The sequence below is a fragment of the Perca flavescens genome, chromosome 22, assembly GCF_004354835.1.
Source record: "Perca flavescens isolate YP-PL-M2 chromosome 22, PFLA_1.0, whole genome shotgun sequence".
Lineage (NCBI taxonomy): Eukaryota > Metazoa > Chordata > Actinopteri > Perciformes > Percidae > Perca > Perca flavescens.
The window spans coordinates 24,891,068-24,918,968 of record NC_041352.1 but is presented as its reverse complement, the minus strand read 5'-3'; the positions used below and the strand labels follow the sequence as shown (position 1 = coordinate 24,918,968).

At 42.9% G+C, this 27,901-nt stretch overlaps 2 protein-coding genes across 5 annotated transcripts in view; both read right to left on the bottom strand.

Annotated features, from left to right (window-relative positions):
• Positions 1 to 476: 476 nt before the first annotated feature.
• On the bottom strand, positions 477 to 12,220 carry eif5a (eukaryotic translation initiation factor 5A). The gene is made up of 5 exons (XM_028569038.1): positions 12,069 to 12,220; positions 8,947 to 9,134; positions 6,482 to 6,586; positions 3,273 to 3,404; positions 477 to 1,699 (listed from the first exon to the last, which is right to left on the bottom strand). The coding sequence occupies exons 1-5, from the start codon at positions 12,208 to 12,210 to the stop codon at positions 1,634 to 1,636; spliced, it is 633 nt and encodes a 210-aa protein (XP_028424839.1). The 5' UTR covers positions 12,211 to 12,220; the 3' UTR covers positions 477 to 1,633.
• Positions 12,221 to 18,870: 6,650 nt separating this feature from the next.
• tnikb (TRAF2 and NCK interacting kinase b) overlaps positions 18,871 to 27,901 on the bottom strand; it is a 93,969-nt gene continuing 84,938 nt past the window's right edge. For all 4 annotated transcript variants that reach the window (XM_028569089.1, XM_028569090.1, XM_028569091.1 and 1 more), the window contains 3 exons: positions 26,160 to 26,319; positions 21,751 to 21,890; positions 18,871 to 19,176 (listed from right to left, as the gene is read on the bottom strand). In XM_028569089.1, the coding sequence (XP_028424890.1) occupies positions 19,093 to 19,176; positions 21,751 to 21,890; positions 26,160 to 26,319 (384 nt within the window). In that variant the 3' untranslated portion in view covers positions 18,871 to 19,092. The remainder of the gene's footprint in view (positions 19,177 to 21,750; positions 21,891 to 26,159; positions 26,320 to 27,901) is intronic.

Here is a 27,901-nt window from a genome sequence, read left to right as displayed (position 1 = left end):
TACGGCCCCAAAGATACCCTCGGGACAGGGTAGTTTCTGTAATACGGCCACAGGGCCTCATTACATACTGCTAAACTCGTAATTTCATAATTTTCCCTCAAATAGAAATTATAAAAATCAACCTTAAGGATTGCCACTTTAAAAGGGAAACGCTACAGACAATATTTTTCAATTTTGGGCTATTTTGCTTCCATAACATGTCTGAAAGTTTATTTTCATAGCACATTAAAAAACGCTCACGCTGACCAAAGTGCCGTACATAGCGCATTAAAATATACACACTTACAGATCAGTGATTTAGGCTGAAACGACATCGAAAGACAAACAATTACAAACCTAGCAGGATAAGACCATTAAAATGCCGGGAAGGCCAATGTAAAAAGGGGAGTCTTGAGTCTGGCTTTATTTAAGTCGAGGGCCATCCCGACTGAACCTGTAAAACGATGGAATTATTAGACACAGAAAACCAGACTTAGTTTGCAGTTTTTGTCCATTTGTTTCATCTTTTTTATTTTTTTTTTTTTTTTGCCATCTCCAGTCAGGTGACAAAGGCCTCGAGTGAACAAAAAAAGTTTGCAACTCTACCACCCTCCCCAACCCGATCGAGTCCCTCTAAAGAAACACGCCTCACTGCAAACCGCCTCGCACATTTCGGAGGCCCCACACCGCTCTCCACACACACACTCATGCCTCTCAAAACAAAATGTAACACTCCTTTTGTATTTGGGGGGGGGGGCAGTGGGGATGGCCGGGGCAGCAACTGTCTCTGTGAACGAGAGGTGTCGAGCGCACAGGACCCTCACGCCCCCATCAAACTATTACACAGACAAGAGACTGGCGTCACCAGGGTAAATCACTGAAGTTTGTTTCTGTTCTTCTTGGTGGGAAGAAGAAAAAATTAAAATTAAAAAAAAATAAAAACTTCTCTTTTCTTAGTTTTTAGAACTTTGACATTTTTGTCAAGTGCTCATTAAGTGCTAGCCGCCGCCGCCGCCCGAAAAAGGGACCTGGTCGAGCCCAATCCCCTCAGGAATAAGAGCCCAGGCCAGGCTGGAAAGCGGTATGGCTGCTAGAGGGACGGCCTAAACCAGAATATAGCGTCTATACTGGGGCTATAACCCTCCCTCCCACTGCTTTAACAAACTCAAACTACTCCCCCCCTCCCTCCCCTACTACCCTCTAAAAGGCTTCACACCTGCTATATTCAAGAATATAAAAAAATAATCATGTAAAAAGCTGAATCCCGAGGTTATTTAAACATTCAGGAATGTGAGTGGCAAAACCAACACGTTGAAGGCAAAAATAAGCAGGAATGAGCAACCGATCATTATTTTTGAAGTCGTTTTTATATATAAAGTAGATTTGTTACCAAAACAAAACCTCAGTGATCAGGCAGAGGACCGCGATGGAACTTTCCCCAACAGCAATGGAAAAGAGAAACGAAAAAGGGAGGGGGAGGGAGGGGCGAGGAGAGAAAACCAAAAACAAAAGATCATTGATGAGAGAAATCACAACAGAATGATTGAGGTTGTCTGTGAGAGCCAAACGCTTTGGTGACAGAAGAACCAATGAGAATTGCAAGAGACTGGTTGTGGGTGGTGCTTGTTGCCCCCGGGAAGCATAGTCTGTCTCCCTATTTGCTGGCAAGAACCTTGGTAGCGATAGCACATTCCTCCCCCATGGCAGAAATCACGGTGACCTGCGGAGAGAACACACACACACACACACACACACACACACACACACACACACACACACACACACACACACACACACCATGTTCGAGTCAATCATCTGAAACTTTACACATGCAGCTCGCACTCCTCACATTCTCGCCGTGTGAAGACCCTCCGGTCTAATTCAGTCCTCAATCCCATCTGCTTTCAGTGGAGACAAAATCATAATAAAAAAATAAAAAAACGCATGGCAGATGTGTTTCGGCTCCGTCTCAAGATGCCATTTCTGTCGCCAACGACATCAAGAATTTGCCACGTCGTCATTTACACGTTACAGTCAGGCGTCTTCAGGACTATATGCAGGGTTTATACGCATTGTAACCAATACTTTTTGGCAAATTTCCATGACTATGCGTTCCTGAAAATGTCAGTCGACATTATACAATAAGAATCAGGGTTTATACGCATTTTAACCAATACTTTTCCATGACTTTTTCGGCAAATTTCCATGACTATGCGTTCCTGAAACTGTCAGTCGACATCATACAATAAGAATAAAAATCTGTGTTAAAGTTTACCCTCAGTAACTATAAAATGACTGACAATGTATGTGGTTCATAGTGGGATTGAGTTGAGGTTAAGACGACGTGAAAATACATTTATTAATGACTATTATGCTGTGTTAAAAAAAAAATTCCATGACTTTTCCAAAACTTTCTGGGACTTTTTAGGTTTCCAAAACCTTTCCAGGCCTGGAATTTGCATTTTTCAAATTCCATAACTTTTCCAGGTTTTTTTCAAAAACGTATGAACCCTGTATATGAAGTCAGCCCAGGAATTAGACCACACCGCTGGGTGTCTTGTGACGCTCCAAAATCATGTCATGTATCCTCCTCGGGTCAAATTTAACCTATTTTCAGAAGGTTTCTATATCAGAAATTTGGGTTTCTTTCAACCAAATGAAATAAAATAATATGGACGGTTCCATACAACGCTTTTCACAAGTTTAATAAATGATCAGTCCACTACTTTCAATGAATGTGGGCGTTTTATTTAATTTTATAGCATTTGAAAAAAATAATGGATCAAACGTTTTTTTTAATTTCTTTAAATTTTGACTCAGAAAAACAAAAATATGGTCAACGAGAAGACAGCACAAAGGTTAATACATGCACGCAGTAGCTCATCAGGTCCAAACAGGGCTGGGCAATATATCGATATCGTGATATGAGACTAGATTTCGTATATCGTTATATCATAATATGACATAAGTGTTGTCTTTTCCTGGTTTTTAAGGCTGCATTACAGTAAAGTGATGAACTTTTCTGAACTTACCAGAATGTTGTAACTGTTCTATTATTAGCCTTTACCCACTTAGTCATTATAGCCACATTACTGATGATTCTTTATCTAAAATCTAATATCGAAGATATTTTGTTAAAGCACCAATTGTCAACCCTAGAATATCGCCGCAATATCGATATTGAGGTATTTGGTCAAGAAAATCGTGAAATCTGATTTTCTCCTCATCGCCCAGCCCTAGGTCCAAACAGAAGTGCATCTAATCATTAGGAAGGCCTGGGCCTTCACGCTTACCATGAACTCATCACCGGCTTCAAACTTTGTCTCGATTTCCTTTCCGACTTCGGTTTCAGGGACACGCAGGTCCTCCCTGATGTCACCGTTGTCGCTCATCAAGGTCATGTAGCCTTCAGCGATGTTCACCAACTGGGAAGAGGAGCACAAAACAGTCACGTACACCAACTGCAACACAACGTCCAGTACGTTTACACGCCAAGAAAGGTTCTAAATAGGACAATATTCCGAATTTGGTATGGGTCATGTAAGCAGCATATTCTGCTTGGATATTCAGAATCAGACCTTTCCCCAAATACCTGCAAAGTCAGAAGGGCTGAAAAAGGACACATGTCACACCGTTGAGCTGACAGCATGTGTGTTTACTCCAGCTGCTAGTTAACGGTAGGCTAACGTTACAAGCTGTCAAGTGTAGTGTTAACTAGCTAACGGTAGGCCAACGTAGAGCCCTGCAAGCCCGCCGAGGCCCGACAGGCTAAGCCCATTCGGGCCGTTTTCTTTTTTTTTTTACAGATCGGACTCGGGCTTATTTTAGCTTCTCTCCTCATTGTGCCCATCTTAGTAGCGTGTGAGGTGTGTGTGTTTGCGTGTATAGCAGAGAAAGCGCGCGTCAGAGAGCATGCGCGTCAGAGAGAGCTTAAAGTGATTGATGTTGGTCTAGGGTCGGGCTGAAAAAAATTGCAGGCGTTGTCGGGCTGGGGTCGGGTAGGGCTCAAACACCACGGGCCAGGGCCAGAGTTTTTGGCCCATGCAGGGCTCTAGGCCAACGGTAGGCTAACGTTACCTGCTGTCAACCTGTGGAGGGCAGTAATACGCTTAACAGCATCTATACTGCTGAAATCATAAGAAGAAGAAGAAAAAGTGTGGGCGGGGATGTTGGTTTTTGCAGACGGAATCTGCGGCGAAGTGGGACACTGGAAACTTTAGTAGACCACCGGCTCTCGGTGGGCGGGGGAGAGATGAATGTTCAGAAGTAAGAGGTTGCTGTTCGGTTGCTGCGGAGTGGGCAGCAGCGGCGGCCGAAGTGGGCAGCAGCGGCGGCGATCATGGGGGGACATTCTCAGCGGTGAAACGCAAACGGGGGCTGGACCTAGCTAGGTGGAAAGCTAACGCTAGCCAGCCACCTGTTCCATCAATCCTGGTTGCAAGTGTCTGCTCATTAGACAACAAACTGGAGTACATCCAACTTAAACCAAACTCTCATCGCGAGTTCAGAGACTACTGTGTTTTTCTTGTTGTGGAAACATGTCGCCGGGTCAGAGTGGAGATTTTGTTAACACGGACTTGTGCAGAAATTAGCTGCTTGTATCCAACTAAATGCTAACTGCTGGGGAAGTTTGTGACTAGTAAATGCCGACCGTTCTACATTTCACGCAAATTTACAACTGTGTTTATAATCGGCTACATGTAGCTATTGCACACACACGTAAAGTTCAGCTAATGCATACTAGCATTAGCGCTTGGTTGACTGTAAACACCTGTTTCGTATGTCGTTTTTATATATTTTAAATGTGTAACCATTACAGCCACGGTGAAATGTTGTTTCGTGTATATGGTTGAAATGACAATAAAACACATTTGGGTTGAGTTGAATGCTGCCTCACTGTGGGTCTGTAGGTGGATGTGGCTTGGGAGTAGAGTCTAAGCAGCGAAGCAAGTGCATTCTGGGACTTGGTGTCTTTCATCCATATGAGCAAAAAACGCATTTTATGGCTTATCTCGGCCTAGAAGGCACCAATTTCTATAATTTCTAGGATTAGGCCTAACCTTGGCAGTTACTGTACTTCCAGTTCAGACTGCAAAAGCCAGTGTCTGTTCAGTCCAGTTTTTTCTGGCTCCATTTTCACATTTTACCTCTTTCAATACTTTTGGCTTTGGCCATTTAAGGCCTACTACTGTACTTTCATGTTTTGAACTGTTGTACAATGTTCACAGAATACAGTGACTTGGTCTCAAGTGAGTTAGATGTTTATTGTGAATACTCAGGGTTGGCTTATTCATAGTGTGAATTCAGGAAACACTTGTATCCTTCAGGCCACTTGTATCCTTTTAAAAATGTATTTTTATATAAATATTTAGATTTTCTTCTGAAAATCATATGAAAGTCATATTTTGCACACGGGTAAAGGTGCCCAATATCAGTGATTTCTGAAAATAAATTACAAAAGTAAAGAAAATTCCTTTTGGAAAATAGTTCCTTATTTGATTATCATAAAAAATGTGTTCTATACAGAGATATCGACATCGCTAAATATCGGTATCGGCCATAACAGCAATATTAATATCGGTTATCGGTATCGGCCACAATTTTCACATCGGTGCATCACTAAATTAAATACAACGATTCTATTTTGATTTGCTATGAAGCACGTCCAGTTCACTTTAGCGTCAGGTCCTCCAGCATCCAACGTTAAAAGCAGGAGTGACACTGCTCCATGGCGGGTTTTTTTGTGCCTCCAACTCCTTCCAGGCAGCTAACCCTAAGCATAGCCGCGTTGCCTGGAAGGCAAGAAACACCAAACACCAGTGACACTGCCATGTTTTGCAAAAATGTCAGATAATTCCAGTTACATGACAAAACTCTGCACATTCCACATATCCTAATTTAATTACATGTCATGTAGCCGACTTATCCATAGCGACTTACAATTGCTATATATCAGAGGCCGCACGCCTCTGGAGCAACTAGGGGTTAAGTGTCTTGCTCAGGGACACATTGGTTGATGTAGCGCAGTGGGAATTGAACCCAGGTCTCCCACACCGAAGGCACGCGTCATATCCACTGCGCCTTCACCACCACCACGATTAAATCAATTACAACCCTTTTTGGGATAAACAGTTCTGTCAACATAATATTTCTTGTTCACATGGGAAGAGGAGGGTCAGAGTTCACGAGATCAGAATAATTGTATTTCCTGAGCCAATATTAGATGCATCGGAAAGGTTTTTCCTTTTAATAATTTAGATTTCAGAATTATCAAACGCATTATAATACTGATTTGAAAACGTACCGGTGATCAAATGAAGCAGCACATCTCTGGCTCGTGCACGTAGTAGTCTGCAGCTTCTGAACTTTATGCTTTAGAAAAGCCGGCAAACACCACAGCGGCCCCCCGAGTTTTCTAATTGACTTTTGCATTCTTGGGTGAACTTGTGTGCGACACCTGTGTGTGACAAGAGTTCCAGAAATTTGTGATGCGTCTGCGTACCTGGTAGTCTATCCTCTTGATGTGGGGGACATCCATGTTGTGGGTGGAGGGGCACATATCTTCATGCTTCTTGTTGGTGAAGATGTCGATACCCACCAGGTTAACCTACAGAACAAAATAGGAGGTTATTACAACGGGGTGGGGGGGGGTCTGGTGTTTAAGAAACCTGTCGGGAGTTACTCTGCGCAGGTAACTGAACATAACGAGGTTAACAAAAGCAGCACACGACAAATCACAAAATGACAATACGGTGCATACTGCAGAGCGAAATTCATACAGAATGTGAATAACACATTGTCAGACCCATTTAAGGAGGCTTGGGGGAGAGAATTGGATATGGAAATCTCAGATGAGATGTGGGAGAATTGTATTAAGAACGTCCATAATAGCTCAATCAATGCAAGACATAGCTTGATACAATTCAAGGTAGTACATAGACTACATTATTCTCCCTCCAGATTGCAGAAAATATTTTCAGAAGTGTCATCCAAATGTATTAAGTGTCGGAGTGAAGTAGGAACACTAACCCACTTATTCTGGTCGTGTCACAAGTTACAATCATTCTGGGGCTCCTTGTTTGAGTTTTTCCTCTAAGGCCTTTAATCATCCATGGAACCCAGACGCACTCACCGTATTGTTCGGTGCGGCCAATCCAGATAGTGTGAGGAGTAGTTGTGAAGCCAAGGCTATTTCGCTCTCAACATTGTTAGCCAGAAATCTGAAAGGTCTCCTACACTTGTAATGTGGTTGAGGCAGCCGGGTAATGTCCTACATTTGGAGAAATTCAGGTACATCATGTCTGCTAAAGAGGAATTATTTTTTGAAATCTGGCAACCTTTCTTCGATTTAATGTCTAAAAACTCAACTGATGACTGACTGACAGGCTGAGCTTGCAAGGCACTTTTATTAATGTTACTCTGAGTGAGCAGTTTTGCCAGATTTTTTTAATTTTGATAACTGTTTTGATTCACAATTAACATGGAAAATAAAAGCTTTGCGTTTAATGTATTTTTGTTGATGTTGAAATGGATTTTAAAACATATGGTATCGAAAAATGTATCGTTAATCGGTATCGAAACTGAGGTATCAAAATTGGCACTGGATCGAAAGATTCTGAACGATACCCAGCCCTAAGCAGCCCTACATTAGACGTGCGATATACTCGCAGTTCCCGACCCGTCGAGCGCCAGTGTGACGTCATGGGAGCGCCGTAACGGTTCATACTCGCGCGTGTTCTGTACAGAATATGCCTTTAAATCAGACAAATCGCAGTTAAAATCCCTCCGATTCAAAATCAATAAAAAGTTTATATAGAACGTCATCACGTTGAGTCGATTCTGAACCAATCAGGTGAGAGCCCGGCGTTTCCCAGCATGCCCCTGGGTCCGACTGGCTCTTGCAGTCGGTGGAGAGCAACTGCGGCGCCTGGCTCTAAAAACTGCAGCCTCCTTGGTCTCGTGAGATTATCGTTGCCCATGTGTGCATGACGTCAGAGCAAGTCGGGATCAAGTCGGACACAAATCTACCCAGCATGCATTGGGCGGCGATCGCCGGTGATCGATTCTGCGCAGATCTGGCTCATCTCGAACAAGTCTATGGCGAAGAGAAGAACTTTGAATACTTCAGAATGTCTGCACGGCGATTGGATGAGCTACTTGGTCAGATCAAGCCTTTCATTCACCTTAAAAGAACTCATCTTAACCCGGTAAGTTTACAAGAGAGACTTGCCCCTTTTCCACCAACAAGAACCAGGTGCTGGTTCAGAGCTAGAGCCGGTTCGGAGTTGGTTCGACTGACGAGCCTCCAAAGAACGCTGATGTAAGCGGTTCTTAACTTCTGGCCCAGCGATGATTTGGTGCTACTTTAAGAACCACTTTTACCGGTTCTTTGCTGGTCGACAAACAAAGAACCGATTTGAAACTAGGCTCTGGCTCCAAACCAGCACCAGCTCTGCCTTGGTGGAAAAGGGGTATCTGAGAGTCCTGGCATCACGTTGCCCTCGAACTCGTCCATGCTTCCTGTTTCCGCTTTGTCATGTGGTGCTTAAAATCCTGGCGCGCCTGCGCAATCTACGTCATTTTGACGTCACGTTGGCACGCGGCAGGTCGGGTGCAACGACTGTAAAGAGGCCCTTACGCATTTCTTTAGGGTTTAAGTCACTAACTAAGTGATGAAAACATTAAAAATGTACAGCCATAATCTTAATTTTTTCCCATTTATTGTCACCAAGTCCCACATGAGGGCAAAGTACAAGCGGGAGCGAGCACCCTGGTGTTTAAATAAAAAGATAAGGAGATTTGACTTTACTGCCAGCTTGGATCAGGCTGGTCTGTAATCTGAGAATCCTCTCTCCCAGTCTTTGACACCGGTCGAGTGTACGTAAACGACCCAACGCCATTTTAAACTTTGCACTGCCACTCTACAGCGCCTCTCACTTGGAAGGGGCTACGCAAGGATAGTTTTACCTTGGCATGTCCATGTTTGCCGGTCTTGGAGGTGGACATCTCCACAATTTTGCAGGGACGTCCCTTCAGCACCACGTACCCGTTCTTACGCAGAGCGGAGCACTGCATCGGGATGGTGGCGGAGGCGCCAGACTCGCCAGTCGTGAAGTCACAATCGGGATCTGCCATGGTGCAATGGGTCAGCGGTGCTGCAAAAGACATTTACAGAGCCTTTATTGTACTATCAAAACACGGAAAATATTTCATTAACTGCATAGTGAACTATTGCACGCACCGATTCATTTATTTTGTACACCCTGCACAAAACCGTACAGCCTTCTTTTCCGGTCTAAAAACCGTTAAGTTGTACATATGTGTTATGGTGTCTTACTTTTTATTGCAATATTTCAATTCTATATTTATGTTCTTAACTGTTTCAGTACTTGCTGTATTTATTCCCTTTTTATTAGTTTATTCCATTTTCATAGGTGTATTGCGTATGCACCAAATTTAAGGCAAATTACATGCAAATGAGCTTATACAACTATAAAATACCTAACTTACAGTAAATCTCATTCTGATTTGCTTTTCAATGGCAACAATATGATCACTATTATCTTGTTTCTGTAAGATGCGACTGGAGCATTATGGGATGTGGGAACGTCATCACCATCTGGCAGTCCACCACATAACCAAGTTGCCGTTTTAAGTTGTAAATTTAAATGTATTGAGTTTTTCCCCCCAATAAATTTGTTAAGTAAAAAAAATAAATTATGATGACGTTTTTGGACAGGACATCACCATTAGGGCTGCAACAACGAATCGATAAAATTCGATTACTAAAAAAGTTGGCAAGCAATTTAATTATCGATTCGTTGTATCGCGCAACTATTAGGCCACTTAGTCGCGGGAGTTAAAAAAAATATGTAGTTGAGCACAAAGCGGAGCGAAAGAAAAGAAAAAAGAGCAGAGCGGGAGAGACCGGAGAGACCCGTAATGTTGTTCTGAAACACTCGGCGGAGGCAAAGAAATCAGTACGACCCGAGTCATCCAAGGTGTGGGAGCATTTCACACTAAATAAATCAGAAACGTGTTAATTGCAAGATAAGCAAAAGCGACACGGCATGGCACGGGCGCACCACGGTGATGAGTCAGTACCTAAAACGTAAACATGTTGGAGTCCTTGATGAGGAGGAAGGGAGTTCAACAGCAGGGTAAAGTCACTACACTATCCTACTTCTGTTCCGTTCTGAAGTGAGGAACGTACCGTCCCTCCAGTAGCTCTTCTGGTGCTGCCGTTTACTCGTTATCCAGCTGACTAGCATGACAAGCTAGCGTTAGCTCGGTAGTAACAGTAATAAAGCAGGGGTGGTAAACTTTGCAAGACTAAAGACACGGTTTTATTCACTCGCCTTTTTTGGCCCATTAATTTTTCAATCTGTTACGTATATATTATGTGCTTTGTCCCATATCAGTTATTGTTGACAAATATAATAGTGTGTGGTGTATAAACGAACTTAACTCGCACTTACTACAATGATGGTAATAATTTAATGAATAAATGTGTGTGTGTGTCTGTCTTGTCTGTATCTGCTATTTGGGTTACTTACCTTTACACAACTATTAACTAAAACAATAAGTATGCATGTATTGAGTTGATGTAAATTAATGCTTTTTTTTAAATCCGATTCATCGATTAATCGAAAAAATAATCGACAGATTAATCGATTATTAAAATAATCGTTAGTTGCAGCCCTAATCACCATACAGCTCATTAAAACTAGCATTAGCTAAAATTTAACAATAGCTGACAATTTTTTTAAGCTATAAACATCAACTCTAAGCGAGGCTAAAGTTTTGTAATTTTAGCAGTCTGTCATCAAGCTAACGCAAGCAAATTAGCTGGCTTGGAGTTTCCAAGAGCAACAGGACCAGATAACTGTTAAAATGCTGCATTCAGGGGCTCCCAGGACGGTTAGATTTCCCGTGTTAGGATGTTGTTATTCAGACTCAACCACTCAAATATTGCTTTACCGGACTTGTTTTCAGGGTTAATGCTAATAAATAACTTTCTAAATAATCTATTATGGAGGACAGCAAGGTATACGTGCAGTTTAGTGTCCCAAATTATTTTTTCAAAAAACGGAGTGTCCCAAATGATGAGGGTCTTATTTGAGACAGGTAACGGTTAGGGTAGCACAGGTGGTTTAGCAGGTTTAAAATTACTTAACGACATTGTATGGGGAATTTGGGACACTGACCTGCACGTATACCGGACAGCAACTAACGATTACAACTTAATACCGTATTACAAATTACGTGAGCCAAAAAAAACGATAACGCTAGCTACGTGAATAAATAACACTTCTTATCATAAACAATATTTACTTACGTTCGCCACGTTACTTCGTAATATATCACCCATATCACAAGTCTGGGCAAGTCGTGGATCAAAAATTTCGCCGAGTTGTTGTTCCGACATGAGGTGGTGTTCATGTGAATTTTCCACATTCGTGGAGTCACTTTTCCGATTATTCCGACACCACATGAATGTAGCATAATAGCCAACTATAACGGTACACACACAAACATAAGATATTAGCTAGTCAAATTAACACCTTATTAGGATAAGCTTATGCCGCGCGCGATGTATAATTAACTGGCCGACACGCGCTGCCCCTGCTCCACAACAGCAGAGCACCGTTATCTGTTAGCTAATGCGATGCTAACATGCTAACCGTCCATTCAACTTCTCCCAGGGTTTGACGCTCGGTCGACAGCGGCTTGTGTGCGACCACTATAGTTTTTTTTTAGCGACATTTAAAACGTCGGACGACAAATAAACCGGTGATGTTGAACGCGTAGCTACCCAAAAGAAAACATTAGCTAGCCATTAGCGGAGAGAATGACAAGCGACTTCCACCGACCGCGCCGAAGGCCGCATGTCCCTTTTGATTCAACCTGGAACATGGACACCCACACCCCGAGTCCACCGAGCATTTTCAAGAACTACTTCCAAAACTGCTTATACCACCATACCGCTACTTTAGTACATCTGAATCCGTTATCGGTGCACTTAAAAAAACCGTTAAGTCCTCCGTTTATCCACCCCAAGGCAGAAACACGCGCCATGCCACACTTACCTTCCAAGAAAAAGAGGACCGAAAGTGCGCATGCGCGGCCAACTTTACTGCAGCATCCGTAGAGGGAGAAGGGAGGGGCACGTTTGTGTGTTCCGGTTGTTGACTGGCTGAAAGGGATGCCAAGTCTGAGGGAGTCAGACATGGCAACCCGGCTCTCAGATAAGGGGGCATCCGCAGGGTTCCAGGCATAGACTGTTAATATTACAATAATAATATTATGTTAATGTTAATATTACACTAATAATCTACAGTCTAAGGTTCCAGGGGAGTCAAAACGCGTCTTTTTAGGTCCCAAGAATAGTCAGGGCACTCTCTATCCCACCACCATCACAATCGATTAAATATAAACTGTCGTACAAATTATCTATCTGTCTAGCAAGGGTGAAAGTACTCAGATATTTCTTTCAGATCTAAAAGTAACAGTACCACAGTGTAAGAATACTCTCCTAACCAGTATCCAAAATATGTGATCAGAGATTGTCAAGAAGAAATTAAAGAATCCAGCATATACAGTAATTTGTAGGCTACATGTAATATAGTCAGTATGAGTGTAAAAGATTTTTGGTTTATTCAAAGTCAAAATGTAATTAGTTTTTTTTATCCTATACACCTGACATGGAAACCCATTTCCGCCAATGATTTAAAATAAAGATCCTTAATTATAAATAATTCTAGATAATTAAAAAATGACTTAGTTTTCGGAATAATTACTTAGTATCTCATTATCAGTTGCAACTTTATAATAGCCATTGAGGTTTCACAAACTATTTCTTAAAGATTTAGAAATCATTAGGTAATCATGTGTGTTAGCTTTTAGTTGTTCATTATCAAAATCTGTGTTGCCCGTTCACCAACTTGTACTTTTTCATGAATATTTACCTCCACCATAAATTCCAAGTATTCCTTTTGGCTTGAAATTTTACATTTGCGCTCGCATGAACTGGGGTAGACGCCATTGACATATATATAATGGACCAATAGACCCCGTTGCTCTGGACGGAGACCAGTGAAGGATATTAGAAGCACTTTTCCGGTGATCTCTTGCTTTACTGCGCAGCCTCCAACTGACAGAGACAACGTAAATGTGACGTGAGCAACGTGTCTGAAAGTGTGAAGTCTTCTGGTAGCTGTGCCGAGAGAAATCTCAATCATTCCCAATCTTACAGAGACGGAGAGCGTAGGTATATGTAAGGAGATAACATAGACACAGGCTAATTACTGATCACTAACATGCTAGTTAACATTAGTAATTAAACCTAAACAGCTAATGGAAGTCCAAACTGCCTGCGAGCTTCTCCTGTACTATACGGTAATTCCTCTACTGTGTGACAGTAAGTCTCGTGGTTATGACCCAATCGTTAGACTATTTTTATAAAAGCGTCTGCTACGGAGCCATAACGTGAGCTACAAGGTAATGGAGCCTTTTATACATTGTTGTGTTTCTTTAGAAATAAACAACGGACAAATAGAGTCTTTAAACGCTTCAGATGTAAAGTTATTCGCTGTCAAGTGACGTAAAAAAAAAATGTCGGTCAGTGGAATGCTATCAAGAGGTGATCGCTTTGTAGCAACAAAATGGCGCCATCGTAGGTTCGCGTTCTGAAGCGAAGCTTACCCCCTTGGCATAATGATGCGCCATCTTGAAATACGTTAGCCAGTAAGGGACATACAGGACATACTGCTCCGCCTTTCACGTTTTCGCCGTCACATGATAAACTCACAGCTGCTGCTAATGCTGCTAACGGGTATCGTAGCTTCCCAGCCCAGGCAAGTTTGAAGAAGGAAACACGGAGGACCACATATATTCAAAATCCAAATTTCAGGAACAGGAATCTTCTTCTTCTTCACCCAGAAAAAGAAAAAGGAGATTGAAAAGAGTAAGCGTGAAGGCTAGTGTAGCTGTAGTACCTACTTTGAACTGCGTGGCACGAGAGAGTTGATTGCGATATATGATCTCAACACTAGATGGGAGGAATTCCCTTCCCCACACATTGGACCTTTAACAAATACTTTATATAACAAACTGTTAGAATAACATACATTATAGCATTACTAATAATTAGTAAACAATATTGGTCAGTGTAACGTTTATCAGTTAAATTTTCTAAGCACAAACGGACATTTGGAAAAACAGAAAATTGGGTTCCAATATCCAATTTTTCATTTTTTTTCCGCCTTGACAAATTAAAAAAAATTGGATCTTTAACCGGTTTTTCCAATATTGTGTTTTTATTCAGAGGATCAGAAATTTTGAAAATTACAAAATTACAATTTTTTAATTTGTCAAGGTGAAAAAAAAGAAATTACAAATTGGATATTGGAACCCATTTTTTCTGTTTTTCCAAATGTCCGTTTGTGCTCAGAAAATTGAACTGATAAGCGTTACACTGACCAATATTAATTATAATTTCATTGTTTGTTAAATAACTAGTAAAATAACTATTCAATTACCATCAATTCACCATTTATTAGCGATGGTTATTATAAAGTGTTGGCGTGATCAACAGTGTGCAGGATTCTTTGGTTTCTGCACAGTTTTTCAGTTTTTTTTTCGGTCAACAAGAGCTTATGGTGCAAGAACGTTGTCACACAAATCAAGCGTAAAGAAAGAGTGGAGCAGGCGCTGTTACTGTACAAGGAGAGGACATTTATTGTAGAATTTTTCAACACCACAGATGTGTGTTACCAGATTGAGGTCGTCTTTTGACTGATTCCAGTGATTCAGACAAGGTGAAAACATACACTTACATGCATGTCACACACCTGCTCTCACACACACACACACACACACACACACACACACACAGGCTGATATCCGTACATACGTTCACAGTCTTGATACGTACAAAAAATTGAAATACAAATAATACAACAATAAAAACATTGTATTTTTTTTTTTTTAGAAATTCTTATAGCTATGTTCTCTATTCTGTAGAAAGACAACTAAGCTTTAATAAGTGAACAATATTTTTTTTGTCTTTCTCTAAAATGATCAGTAAGATATAACGAAAATTCTTACAGTATATATATATATATATATATATATATATATATCTTTCATTTTTTTTCTTTTTTAAATCTATGGTCTCTCAAGCTGACCCTGCCTCCTGACCTTTATTCACAGGATGTTGATTAATGCTAACATCCTGCACATGTAAAAGGCTTCAGCTGGCTTTTAAAGCGGCATCGCTTACACCTAGCGCATCCTGTAAGATCAATGAACAATGAAAGAAATATCAAGTAAAAAGGAGATTTTCAGAGAGAAATCAGAGACCATCGTAAAAGGGTGAAAAAAAAAAATAGAAAATGTCCTCCAAAGGGATGCTGAGCCCGTCCTGCTCACTCTTTATAAGCTGCTCTGGGTGTGAGCATCAACCATAATGCCTAAAATATAAGTTTAATAGTAAATTATCCAGTGTACAATCTTGACTCATGTGACTGTGACTCATGAGATAAAAGCCCAGTTGCTCTACAATTTTTAAAAACGTTCAATTTACAGCTCAGTGTTGTGAGAAAAATGCTTCAGGGCTCATGTAGAAACTCCCAGCGTCCAGCTTGTGCAGTCAGACCAGTCTGCGTATTGCCTTAAACTTACAATTCAAAACAAGTGACGACAAGTCAAAACATGTATGTCACCATGCAAAATGCACAACTAAATAAACAGTGATGATCTACAGTAAGAGTAAACTTGGGAGTGTTAACCCAAAACCAAACTTCTGTGCAAGTCTTCGCTCGGATTGCCGATCAGAACTAAAACCCCTCCCATCTGAGAGAAAACACACAACGGACAGATTTACAGAGGTATGACAAAAAGAAAGCGAGACTGTTATTTTTTGTTTCTTCTTCGGCGTTGTCGCCTGCTTTTTGCGAAGTCTGTCCTTAACATCGAAGTGAGTATTTACACAGGGTGCAGTGGACACAGAACAGCAGGTACAGAAAAAAGGTGGAGAAAACAAAGGGCAAAACATTCCAGAAGTTGGCAACTACTCTACAGCCAAGTTCTTCTCGTGAGAAAGATTTTGTTATTGTGTTGCTGTTGCAGCAATTATTACAATATCTACAACCCTCCCTCCCGTATACCAGACACACACACCAGGACAAAGCAGCCGTAGCGAACCAACTGTGCAGCATCCTCAACGACAAGTATAAAATGTCTCATTTTCCCCCTGTGACACGCACGGCTTGTTAGTAGCATTTTGCTCTCGCAAAGGGGAAAGAGACACAGAGGGTGTTTCAGCAGCAGCAGCACTCAAAATGAGTGTTCACACTGCGAGCAACACCGTCCTCAAGTCCATTCACCTCCTACAGATAGAGAGCAATGATAAAGGACGCGACATGCACGTCGGCCACGGCTCAACTTCTCAGGGTTTCACAGATTCTGATGCTATTTCGCTTTATGATTAAAAAATACCTGACAGCGCAAAAAAAGACACCTTTAAGTTTTTTTTTTGCTACAAGGAGATGTTAATCTAGAAAACATCCATTGAGACTGAGTCATCACTATCAGAAGTGTTTGAGATGATAACAGCAACAACAAGGACCGTCATATTTATATATGATAAGAATTCAACATTTGGTCAGTGGCCTTTTAAAGTTGATTCAGACTACGTCCACGTTTGAGACGGCTAATTTAGGAAAGTAGGAAAACTACGCGACCAAATTCAACGTATCCTCACACAACGGTTTGTATGATATTTTACGAAAGTTATGCACAATTATCAGTCCTTCCAGAAAAATGAGGATTTTGTTTTGTGACTGTTGCGGGCAAAAGTCCTTGATTATGCGGCACGTTTTCTTAAAAAATGTGATGGAATATGCTATCTGATATTTATGCAATTGTATGCGATGAAATTGCGGGAACTTGCAAAAACTGCGGGAACTTGACCGCGGTTTGATGAAAAAGATGATGTTCACGTCGCGTAATTATGTCACTTCATAACGTTCCCATGGCAACAGGGGAAAATGGCCGCTCTTGTTTCTCATTTTTCAACTTTCTGTTAAGATATATGGGTGACTTGTTTGCAACAAAAAAATCGGCAATCGGCTAATCGGCAATTTATGTGGCGAAAGTGCAGCGTATTTGAAAGAATTTGGCTGATTGTGCACTGAATTATGTGATCGCATAATCTTGTTTTTCTGGAGGGACTGAATTATTTGTGCGTTATCCTACGAATGTTCAGCAACACGAGCGATCAGTTAGGTTTTGGAAAAGGGTTAGGGTTAAAATAGGTACATTTGTTACATCTCTCACGTATGTGGCATTAGTTAAGAACGCAAGTTACGTAAGAAGTAAGTTTAAATAAGTCAACGTTGACTTTTGCTTTCACACGGGACACAAACAGCGGCCTCCTGAGTGTGTTGGACCCCTCCATCCACACCAACCTCCTCCCTACATAGACTTTGGCGATCTTTATACTACATCACCTGACTTCCTCCTTTGAGGCAGCCCTGCACATCCTGGCACATGATTACGTGGGCCATATACGAACTCATTACTTTCCCTAGGTATAACGGTGAATGAGAACAGCTTGCCACATTAGCGTTTTCATCTGTGTTAGTACTCGAATGCCTGAACAAAAGGGAAACGGCAAAATCTCTTTTTAAGGTGCGAGTTGAGTCCAATAAAGTCTCGGTCACAATCTGCGTCAGACTGTACGATATCCGCTTTGAGGCACGTCAGATTGTCCGATGGATGCAAGTAGAGACACTCGCATCAGCAATCTCAGGTTTGGAAAATGAAGGAAAACAAGCTTCGTCCACAGCGCTCACATGTGTGACATGTGACTTTGAGGAAATGTTTTCAGCTGTAGCATTACTAGGGCTGCTCCCTCTTAGTCGATTAGTCGACTAATCGGTCGTTTTGGTCTTAGTCAACTTAGATCTCTTTAGTCCATTAGTCATGTTTGATGCTTTTTTTTCATGCTGAATGACTGATTTCCAAGAAACGTACAAGCACATCTCTGGTAAACACAAGAATTAAAGTGGTGCTTTTGCGTGACTCTTTGCGGAGAAACTCAGATTTACAGATCTGTCGATTAAATCAACTAATCGATTATCAGTTTTCGGTGTCCTTTCATGCTGTATATTGGTTTTTAAGATGTGGGTGGTACTTCATTGTTGGTGTAGGACCATTGTCTGGATTCACTACCAAAGATTTCACCAAGTTTCTCTCACGATTGTCTTCTAAAATGATCCAAAAATCACAGATTGCAAAGGAGACTTTATTGGTCGTCTCGGTATCTTCTAGTCGGCAGCGACTGTGTCTGGGAAGGCTGATGTTGTTCTCCAAAAGCTCATTCCTGCTCGTCTACACTAAAACATTTGGTTAGTAGTTACGAGTTTATCGATTTATGTACTTTGTTTTCAATGAGCTAAAATATTTGGGAGAGAAATACACCAAACTGGCGGGGAAAACTTCAGCCGGCTTAGTGTGGACGTACTGAAGTGATTTTGGTTCGGTCCAGACTGACTTGATGCTACCTCACCTAGCAGTAATGTTTACTCACTACAACACAGCGCAGTGAAACACGCCCGACTGGATTCAGCGCCAAAAAAGCCGAGTCGAACGGCGAATCGTACTCGCAGTGTGAACACCCGGTAGGAAATCATGAATGTTGCTACACAGAGAACTTCTCCGCAGCTCCCCGTCCGATCAAACGGGAGAAGTCAAAAGGCTACTCGGCGTGATGTCGGTGTCCTAAAGTCTGGATCGAAACCCTCCGAGAATGACCATCCTGCCCCAAATCCAACCGTCCACAGAGAATGGGGGAAAGGCGTCGGCCGCCGTCAAGCGTGTGGAGTCACCTTTCCTCAGCAGGCGCGGACGCCATCTGTGCTCATCCTTCCGCTCGCTCAACCGTCCGTTCAGCAGCTCGTTGATTTCCTCCACAAACACACACACACATATATGGTATACACACACACACACACATACACACACTGTCCTCCTGTCGTCCCTCTCTCCTGATTTCGGGCGATGATCAGAGTGAAGAAGAGGAGGCTTGTGGGTCGAAAAGGGGAAAGGTTACCAGTTCATCATGGAGCTTCTGTTGAGGGTCATGAAGAAGACTTGACTGCTGCCTCCAGAACGCACCGAGGCGAAGAAAACCTGCAGGAAAAGGAGACAGCGTTAGCCTATTCTATACAGCGTTTCCTTTAGCAGTGGGGGCAGGTCCCAACTATTCACACATACAAAGAGGCATATTTTCAGTTGTGATTGAACCAGTGGTGTAGTCTACATGATATGCAGGTAGGCGGTGGTGATGGCGCAGTGGATAGGTCACATGCCTTTGGTGTGGAAGACCCGGGTTCGATTCCCACAGCGCTACATCAACCAATGGCCCAATCCCAAAGTCCGGACTCACAGATTCATGGACTTTGGTGCGCGTTCTCGCGAAATTCGTAAAGGCTTAGGGTTGTCCCAATGTCGAATTTCAAAGGGTTTGAGTAGACACTTACCGAGCCCTTTCCGTGAGTCTGCATCGATGCAGACTTCACCAAAGGGAATTACCCACAGTTCAACGCGTTGTGACGTTTACCGCGGAGACCGTATGGAAATCCGGAAATTACAAAGGTAAACAACAGCATGACACACGGCCACGGACCAACCTGTTTTCCAGCTTGAAATAATTTGGAATCACGCAGCCGTCTCCTGTGCCTTGGCCGTGTGGAAAGTAACAAACTTAAAATGAAAATTCCAGCGACATCTTTTTTATTAAACGTCGCCAAGGTAACATGTGATCTCGTGGGAAGTGCTGTCCCAATCCCATTTATACCTATTTGAGCCCATGTGGCCTCACACATTCACTCACTTAGCACCTGAGATCAATTAAGTCTGTGAGTCTTTAGTCCTGAGGGCTCACTTTGGGATTGGGCCAATGTGTCCCTGAGCAAGACACTTAACCCCTAGTTGCTCCAGAGGCGTGCGGCCTCTGATATGTAACAATTGTAAGTCGCTATGGATAAAAGCGTCAGCTAATAATATAATGTAATGTAATTTTTAACGGAGTATACCCACTAGGAAAGGTCAAGGATTTCATTATACCCACTTACAAAAAACGCCAGGATACCGCTACGTTACCGTTACGATTTGGGAGAGAACTTTCTCACTTACGTTCATAAATTCACGGTCCGTGTTGCCGAGTCGCCTAGGAACAACAACACTGCACAAATTTGAAATGGACAAAATGTGAATCACTAAAGTAGCTAGATACATGAAACGAAAGCTAATTTAAACTACACTCTCTCAGTGTTTTGGTAAGCCTGTTGCTGATTCATACTGCAGATTCAGGTGACTCTGCAGCAGACGTTTAACGTTACAGAAACTACAGGAAATGAGCCAGATGAGGCTGATGTTTTACACGGTAAAGTTATAAAAAAAAAACACGGGGTTGTCGCTCTGGGATGGGCGAGTCTAATGCTGGGAGGGAAGAAATGACAGTATACTCATTACAAAAACCTAGACTACACCACTGGATTGAACTGGATTTTTTTAGTTACTATATAGGCCAACTTTGATCTTGACATATAGGCTATAAGCATTCTGTAGCAAATAACAATAAACCCAATATTAATTACATTATCTTAATGCAGTGTCACTACTTCAGCATGTAAATAATGCACCTCATATACAAACGTTCTCTGACATGCACTCTAACAATGCCCCTATTACCTCTATACCCCTATTTCTGATACCGTGGGGGGCAGAAATGTAATCAATGTAAATCAACATAAAGGAAAACACTGACTATTAGGGATGCTCCCTCTTAGTCGATTAGTCGACTAATCGGTTGTTTTGGTCTTAGTCAACTTTGATTTCTTTAGTCCATTAGTCATGTTTGATGCTTTTTTTTCATGCTGAATGACTTATTTCCAAGAAACGTACGAGCACATCTCTGGTAAACCCAAGAATTAAAGTGGTGCTTTTGCAGGACTCTTTGCGGAGAAACTCAGATTTACAGATCTGTCGATTAAATCAACTAATCGATTAGTCGATACAATTGAATGAGCGTTAGTCGACTAAGAATTTCTTCAAATCGAGCACAGCCCTACTGACTATTTGGACGACGAATTCACAGCAAGCGAGTTGGCGTGTCGATGACGTTTCTATCACGCGGCTGGCACGAAAGCATAAGAAAATAAACATCCGACTAGGGCTGTGCTCGATTGAAGAAATTCTTAGTCGACTAACACTCATTCAATTGTATCAACTAATCGATTAGTTGATTTAATCAACAGATCTGTAAATAGGAGTTTCTCCGCAAAGAGTCGTGCAAAAGCACCACTTTAATTCTTGTGTTTACCAGAGATGTGCTCGTACATTTCTTGGAAATCAGTCATTCAGCATGAAAAAAAAGCATCAAACATGACTAATGGACTAAAGAAATCTAAGTTGACTAAGACCAAAATGACCGATTAGTCGACTAATCGACTAAGAGGGAGCAGCCCTACATCTGACAGTGAAGAAGAAGATGTGTGATTTAAAGACCAAAAAATGAAAATGTCTAACTGAAGAGACGACGAGATTCAGGAAGTTCTGTAAGTAAGAGCCAACGCCAAAAACCATCAGAAGGATTCTTCGGACGTGGTCCAGAGTTCATCGTAGTTATAGAAGGATGTATGAAGTATGATGAGATCAAAGTCGGGCAGAGTGACACAAACGTGCAGGTGTTGTCGGACTCACCTTGTCGTTCCTCTCCGACAGGAACTTCAGTCGCTGAGCTCGCTTGTGCATGAAAACTCCGTCGAGGTGTCCCGTCTCCACGGAGCGGATCTCAATGGCCTTCTCTCCCCAGCCCATGATCTGGTTGGAGTGGATGTAGGCTGCAGGGACAGGAGAGGGCACACACACACACACACACACACACACACACACACACACACACACACACACACACACACACACACACACACACACACACACGAGCATGCACCGACACACACATGAGAACACGCACCGACACACACACACAGGCAGACACACACACAAACAAAGATGCACACACAAACACACGAGTGCATGCACAGACACAGACAGACAGACAGACAGACAGACAGACAGACAGACAGGCAGACACAGATGCACACACAGGCAAACACGAGTGCATGCACAGTTGCACAGACACACACAGGAAGGCAGACACACACGCACACACCAGTGCACAGACCGACATGCATAGGCAGACACAGATACACACACAAACACAGGAACGCACGCACAGACACACACACCCAGACACAGACCCGCACACGCAGACATAGACCCACCCACCCACAAACACACACACACACACCCACACACACACAGAGGGGGGATTGGACAGGAGAAGACTCAGCACCAGTCTCACACCCAAGCCAGTCACACATGGAGGCTCCTCTGCCTCGCCTCCGGGAGGAGATTATTGCAGCAGTTTCTGACGGATTCAACCATCACGACCTCTGAACTCTTCTCGTGGCGTCAGAGCGATAGGTAACGCAGCACGGTGTGCTAGGATGCTTTTGGGGGTTTCCGTTGACAGTGATGTCAGGGTTTCATTTTAAATGAAATATTTAAACCCAATTGACTGACGCTGGTGGTCTGAACTTGAGCCGCAGCAGATTATATTGTCTTCTTACATCCTTATGGCTGTGTTCCAGTGTCTGCTGTTGTCCCCCCCCCACACTTCTGACTGTTGTGTATATGTCGTATGTATATTTTTGTGTTTTTTTTTAATGTGTTTTATACCTGCTGCACATCCAATCGGGGACACAAATGAAGTTGATGTTGAAGTGGATACAATTGCTTGCTTGCAAAAGCTTGAGAGACAAACTGCTTTTCTGTAGCTGCACAATACAATCCTTCCACTAATGGGAAACTCTTCTAATCTGAAGCGGGCTATGTTCGGTTCTCATTATCGGCTTCCTAACACGGAAAAGGAGAGCAAACGACTCAATAAATGTGCTTTCTCTCATCGGCAAGAAGACCACAAGCGTTGAGTCAATTTATTTTAGAAACTCGGCGGCGGAGGCCATCTCGTGTTGCCGCTGAATATGGCTCGTGAAAAAGCCAATAGAGACACCTTGGAAAGGGGTCAGCAGAGAGGGTCCAGCTTCCTCTGTCGCAGAAAACAAAATCCAGGGAAAGGTCTTTTTGGCTCTGTTATGCGACCAGCAGCTGATGTTCGGTATAAAAAAAAAACCCGCTGCAACGCTGTCCGGGGCGGGGGAGAGGAGGAGGGGGGAGGGCTTGGCTGTGAGAAACTCTGGTCTGACAAGTAAAATACACACAGACATGTTAACAGGAGACGATGTCCACACGCAGAACACACAAGCACCTTCATACATGTTTAATCAGTCAGGGTAATCGCACGGCCCACATCTGAGAATCAGAGATCGGAGGCCGAAACGGGAAGACACTGAAAGACGCTTTCGATCGACTCGGATCATAAGATCCGAGATCCATCCTTGATGTGCTCGAAGGTTTTACCCCTTCATGCGGTTTGACTATTTAGATGGGTTTAGATGCGCTGCAAAACTTTGACTTGTACTCTGCTGAATCTCACAAAATGTTGTTTGTTGTCTTTGTCATTTTTTTTTTTCGAGCCCATGCGATCAAGGATGAATGCAAGAATATTTTTGAAATATTTCACAGTCACGTACAGAACAAGGAGGACACAAGGCAACACGGCAGACAGACAACACACAAGCATTTACGCCAAACAATATACTGTTTATACAAAAAGGAAAGTGTCCAAAGTAAAAGACGCTGAGTGCGTGTGTGTGAGTTGGTGGGGGGGGGGGGTAATGCTCTGTGGGACGTGTTGTTGTCATCTCATGCAGCAGATGGATATTCAACACTTGACATTAAAGAGATACATTCAGTTTTTGGGTTGTTACGCTTTGGTCACCTCACCTGTTAAGTGATGACGACATTGACACCAAAACCCTCCATGTGTCTCCGATAGAAATCGTTACGCTGCAGTGCTCCACGATAACATCTTTTCCCCCCCTCAGTTTGTTATTTTTTAAAATTGTAATCGTTATCCCTTATGTAAAACTCGTAGCTCACACTTTTTCTTGCACAAGAGAGTTAAAAACAGGCTGAGGCGGTCTGTTCCTGCAGCTGATTGTTTTAAGTTGTTTGCCTTCATCTGTGTTTTGATTTGATTTTCTATCCTGGTGTGGAACGTAACAATCAAACAACACGGAATGTTGCGCTGAACCTTAATTTGCTTAAAAATGCATAAATTGATGTGGCCATTTATCCCACTGATATTGACAATATTTCCCCCAGGTGAACATAGAAAAAAAAAAAAGTGTCGAAACACTCCTATTCCATTTCTCTATTTTATTTTGCAGATGTTTCGGCCCTCAGGCCTTCTTCAAACAACAAACTGAGATCGAAGAAGGCCTGAGGACCGAAACGGCCTCAAAACAAAATAGAGAATGCATATGGAGCCAGAGGGCCCTATCTTAATGATCTACGGTGTGAAGCGCCTGGCGCCGGCGTTTAGGGCGTGTCCAAACCCACTTTTGCTAGTTTGACGGTGGAAAAAAGGGTCTGTGTGCCGGGCGCCTGGTCCTAAAGGGTTGTACTTAGTGTCTTCATTAATCAGAGGTGTGTTTTGGGCGTAACATGCAATCAACCAATCAGAGATCATCTCCCATTCCCTTTAAAAGCCAGGCGCGTTTGGACCTTGGAGCATTGCTGTTATGATGGAGGATTTGCACCATAATATTTTTATTTATAATCTTCTGCATGTGTGTGTGCTGTGTGTCCCTGTGTGTGTAACAAGCATAGTGTGTGCGCGCTGTGCACGAGCCTAGAAGCATTTTACTAATGCTGTTAAAATAACAACGAAATTCTGCGTTATTGACTTCAGACCAGGTTTTTGTTGGTCAATGGCGCAATCACTTCCCGCTGCCTCAAGTTAGCAATACGCCCAGAATGCACCTGAACACACCTCCCTGTAAGACCAGCACGCCCAGAATGCACCTGAACACACCTCCCTGTAAGACCAGCACGCCGGGTGCTGGACGGTCTTAAAATAGCAAAAGATACTTGCGTCGGGCTTTGTGCCGGGTGCAAGATCGGGCCCAGAGTGTGTGACACTTTTGTCACTTCCAGTGATGAGCGCACCTTTTTCCTATCTTAAAATATGTCGCCCAGTCTCAATTTGTTTCGAAACGTGCACCGCTCAAATCAACAAAATAAAAGCCCCAAGCAGGTTCATACTGAGGTGTGAAAGTGTTGAGAAGCCCCTGACTGCAGACCCGCAGACATCAATGTGGGCGGAGTTAAACGTTTAACCCCGCTGTCACTACCTGATGTGAGTCGAGTGCAGATGTGAATTGCGCAGGCGTCACTTTGCGACAAGTAGCCTACAATATACTGTCTATGGTTTTGAGCTAACGTTAGCAATCAAGCAATCACAGATAACTAAAACTAGTGCCCTATATTTATTTTAAAATAACATTAAGTCAAACTTAATGGGAAAAGCAGGCTACAGCTACATTAAGACTTTACAGTAATAACAATAAAGACACATATTGAGTGATTGTATTTTAAATGAGCACAAGTTAAGTAGAACTGACGTAACAGCTGTTATATATGTTAACGGTTATTTTCAAGTATTATTTTGAGGTTCTTAAACTAACGTTAGCTTGCCTGTGAACAACGTTGGAGAGTGGGTGGGGTTAAACGTTTAACTCCGCCCACATTGAGGTCTGCGGGTCTGCAGTCAGGGGTATATGAAAGTGTTAGCATGAAGCAGCAGAGCTACCAGTTTCACATGGAAGATTTTGGCTCCTACTGTATGTTTTCGATCACGTAAACCAAATAACAGTTGAACAAGTCTTGTTCAACCTCCCCCAAAAACCTGTTGTATCCCAGGGTAACAGGAACAGGTGAGACAACAGTCTCGGCTTCTTGTTCAAAAGGTGGAGGTGAAAGCAGAAGGCAGGAGGAGAGAGTGGAGGTGTTGCTTTGAACGGAGGAGTGGTAGACAGTAGTGAGGGAGAAGGGGGTGAAAAGATAATCTGCTGAGACCGCTTATAGAGGTTTAGAAGTCAAGGGGGGGTGTCAAGGAGAAGCGAGCTGATTGGTTGACGTACCGACGGAGGTGGGCATCTCGCCCCACTGCAGCACCACGTCTTTGGTGATGCGTCCGTAGGTGTTGACGTAGACGCCTTCGTCCTCGTAGCACAGCAGCATCTCCATGCCGTCCGTCTTGGGCAGAACCACGATGGCGTGCGGGGTCACCTGACCCTGAATCTGCCGGGGCGACACACGGGAGGAAGGGGGTTGGAGGGGGGGTGGTGGGGGGGGGGGCAGGGGGATTAGGAGCTGTCGTGAGCCTACAGGGAGGTCTGGACCCCCCCTGCCGCTAACCCCACTGTCCCCACCCCGAGAGAAGAAGAAGAAGAAACTGCTGCAACAATAGAGTCTCCCGCTCCTCAGCCACGCACTCATGGCCATGGAAACACACACATGTGCACAGCGTGTGACTCATGGCCTGCCAAAAGCAATGTGAGGCGGTTGCTGTGGTTACCGTCTCCTTTCCCCCCCCCCATGTCCATCTCTTACTGTAACCAGAGCAGTGTTAAGAGGGGGGGGGACACAGATTCACTCACTACACCGCTCATTCACTCAGCTGTTCCTTTCATCCATTCACTAATTCACATTTGCTCAGTCACACATTCCTTATTTCGTGTCTCCCATTCTCTCACTCTTTCATTCATTGAATTACACAACGTGATCTCAGTGTATTTTTATAGGTTTGTGGAAGATTTATGGCAGTTACACACCAACCAGACACACCAGTTAAGCTCATAAATGAGCAGCAATGAATGTATGACCACGAATTCTATTAATGTAAATGTGTGACTGAATGTATGTATGGATAGGAATGAAGGATTTACTATTATTATTATATTTATATTTTCAAATGGATACATTTTTTTTCTTCTATTTTTTATTAACTGCCTTTTTAGAAAATGGTAACTTGTAATTTTGCAAAGCTTGAGTAGCATACATGTTCAATGTCTAATTGTTTTAACCCTTGTTTGATGTGTGTCTATGTTACTCTTGCAGCAATTTCTCTCTGTCCAAAACAAATTTCTCCTTAGGGAGACTAATAAAGAGACTTTTTTGTTTTTTGACCATCTGACTGATCGGTCTCCCCGAGTTGGTCAAAAAAGTTTCTCAGAACACACCGAAGAGACGAGACGTAATACGTCTCCATAGCAGCATGCGGCGCTAATTTGTATTGATGCCTAAAAAATTAAAACCGGCAGCTGATTGGACGAACGCGTCACGTGGGTTTGTGTTCTCCGGAAATTCAAAGCCAGACTGTCATGGCGGCTCGTTCAGAATACGATCTCATATTGGACTAAAATAGTTCACCGAAAAAACGTGTTTTTGAAAACATTTTAAGAGATAAATAGGCCATGATGCAGTTGCTGAATCTGTCTTCATTTCAGATCAACAAAGTTTAAAAGATTTTCCTCAGATTTTGAGAGACTCTAGTCACGCTCATTCCGCTCGCCATTTCCAGGTGAGTCCCGACTGCCCTGCCTCAGACTGAACATGTCAGGTCGGCCAAAATGAACGCCGACAGCCCCCCGGACTGACGACGGCACGGGACACACCGAACAGACTCGAGTCACCGACCTCGCCAGACTGTCCAACGGCCGATTATCAGGTTGGTTGTTCATTGACAGTTCATTTCCAAAAGGGGCGTCACCACGGACGCCGCTCAAATGCCTCTGGGCGCCATTGGATAGTCCTTCAACCAATCAGGACCAATGATCTGGGTGACGCTGCGCTTTGGTGGCCGTCATGTTGAATGTAAACA

Bases quoted from the DNA above. Each gene is read 5' to 3' on its own strand.
- eif5a (XM_028569038.1), bottom strand. From the start codon at position 12,210: ATGTCTGACTCCCTCAGACTTGGCATCCCTTTCAGCCAGTCAACAACC. The intron at 9,135-12,068 runs GTAAGTGTGGCA...TGTCTTTTGCAG, and splicing joins GGTCCTCTTTTTCTTGGAAG to CACCGCTGACCCATTGCACC. The intron at 3,405-6,481 runs GTACGCAGACGC...TCCTCTTCCCAG, and splicing joins TCAAGAGGATAGACTACCAG to TTGGTGAACATCGCTGAAGG.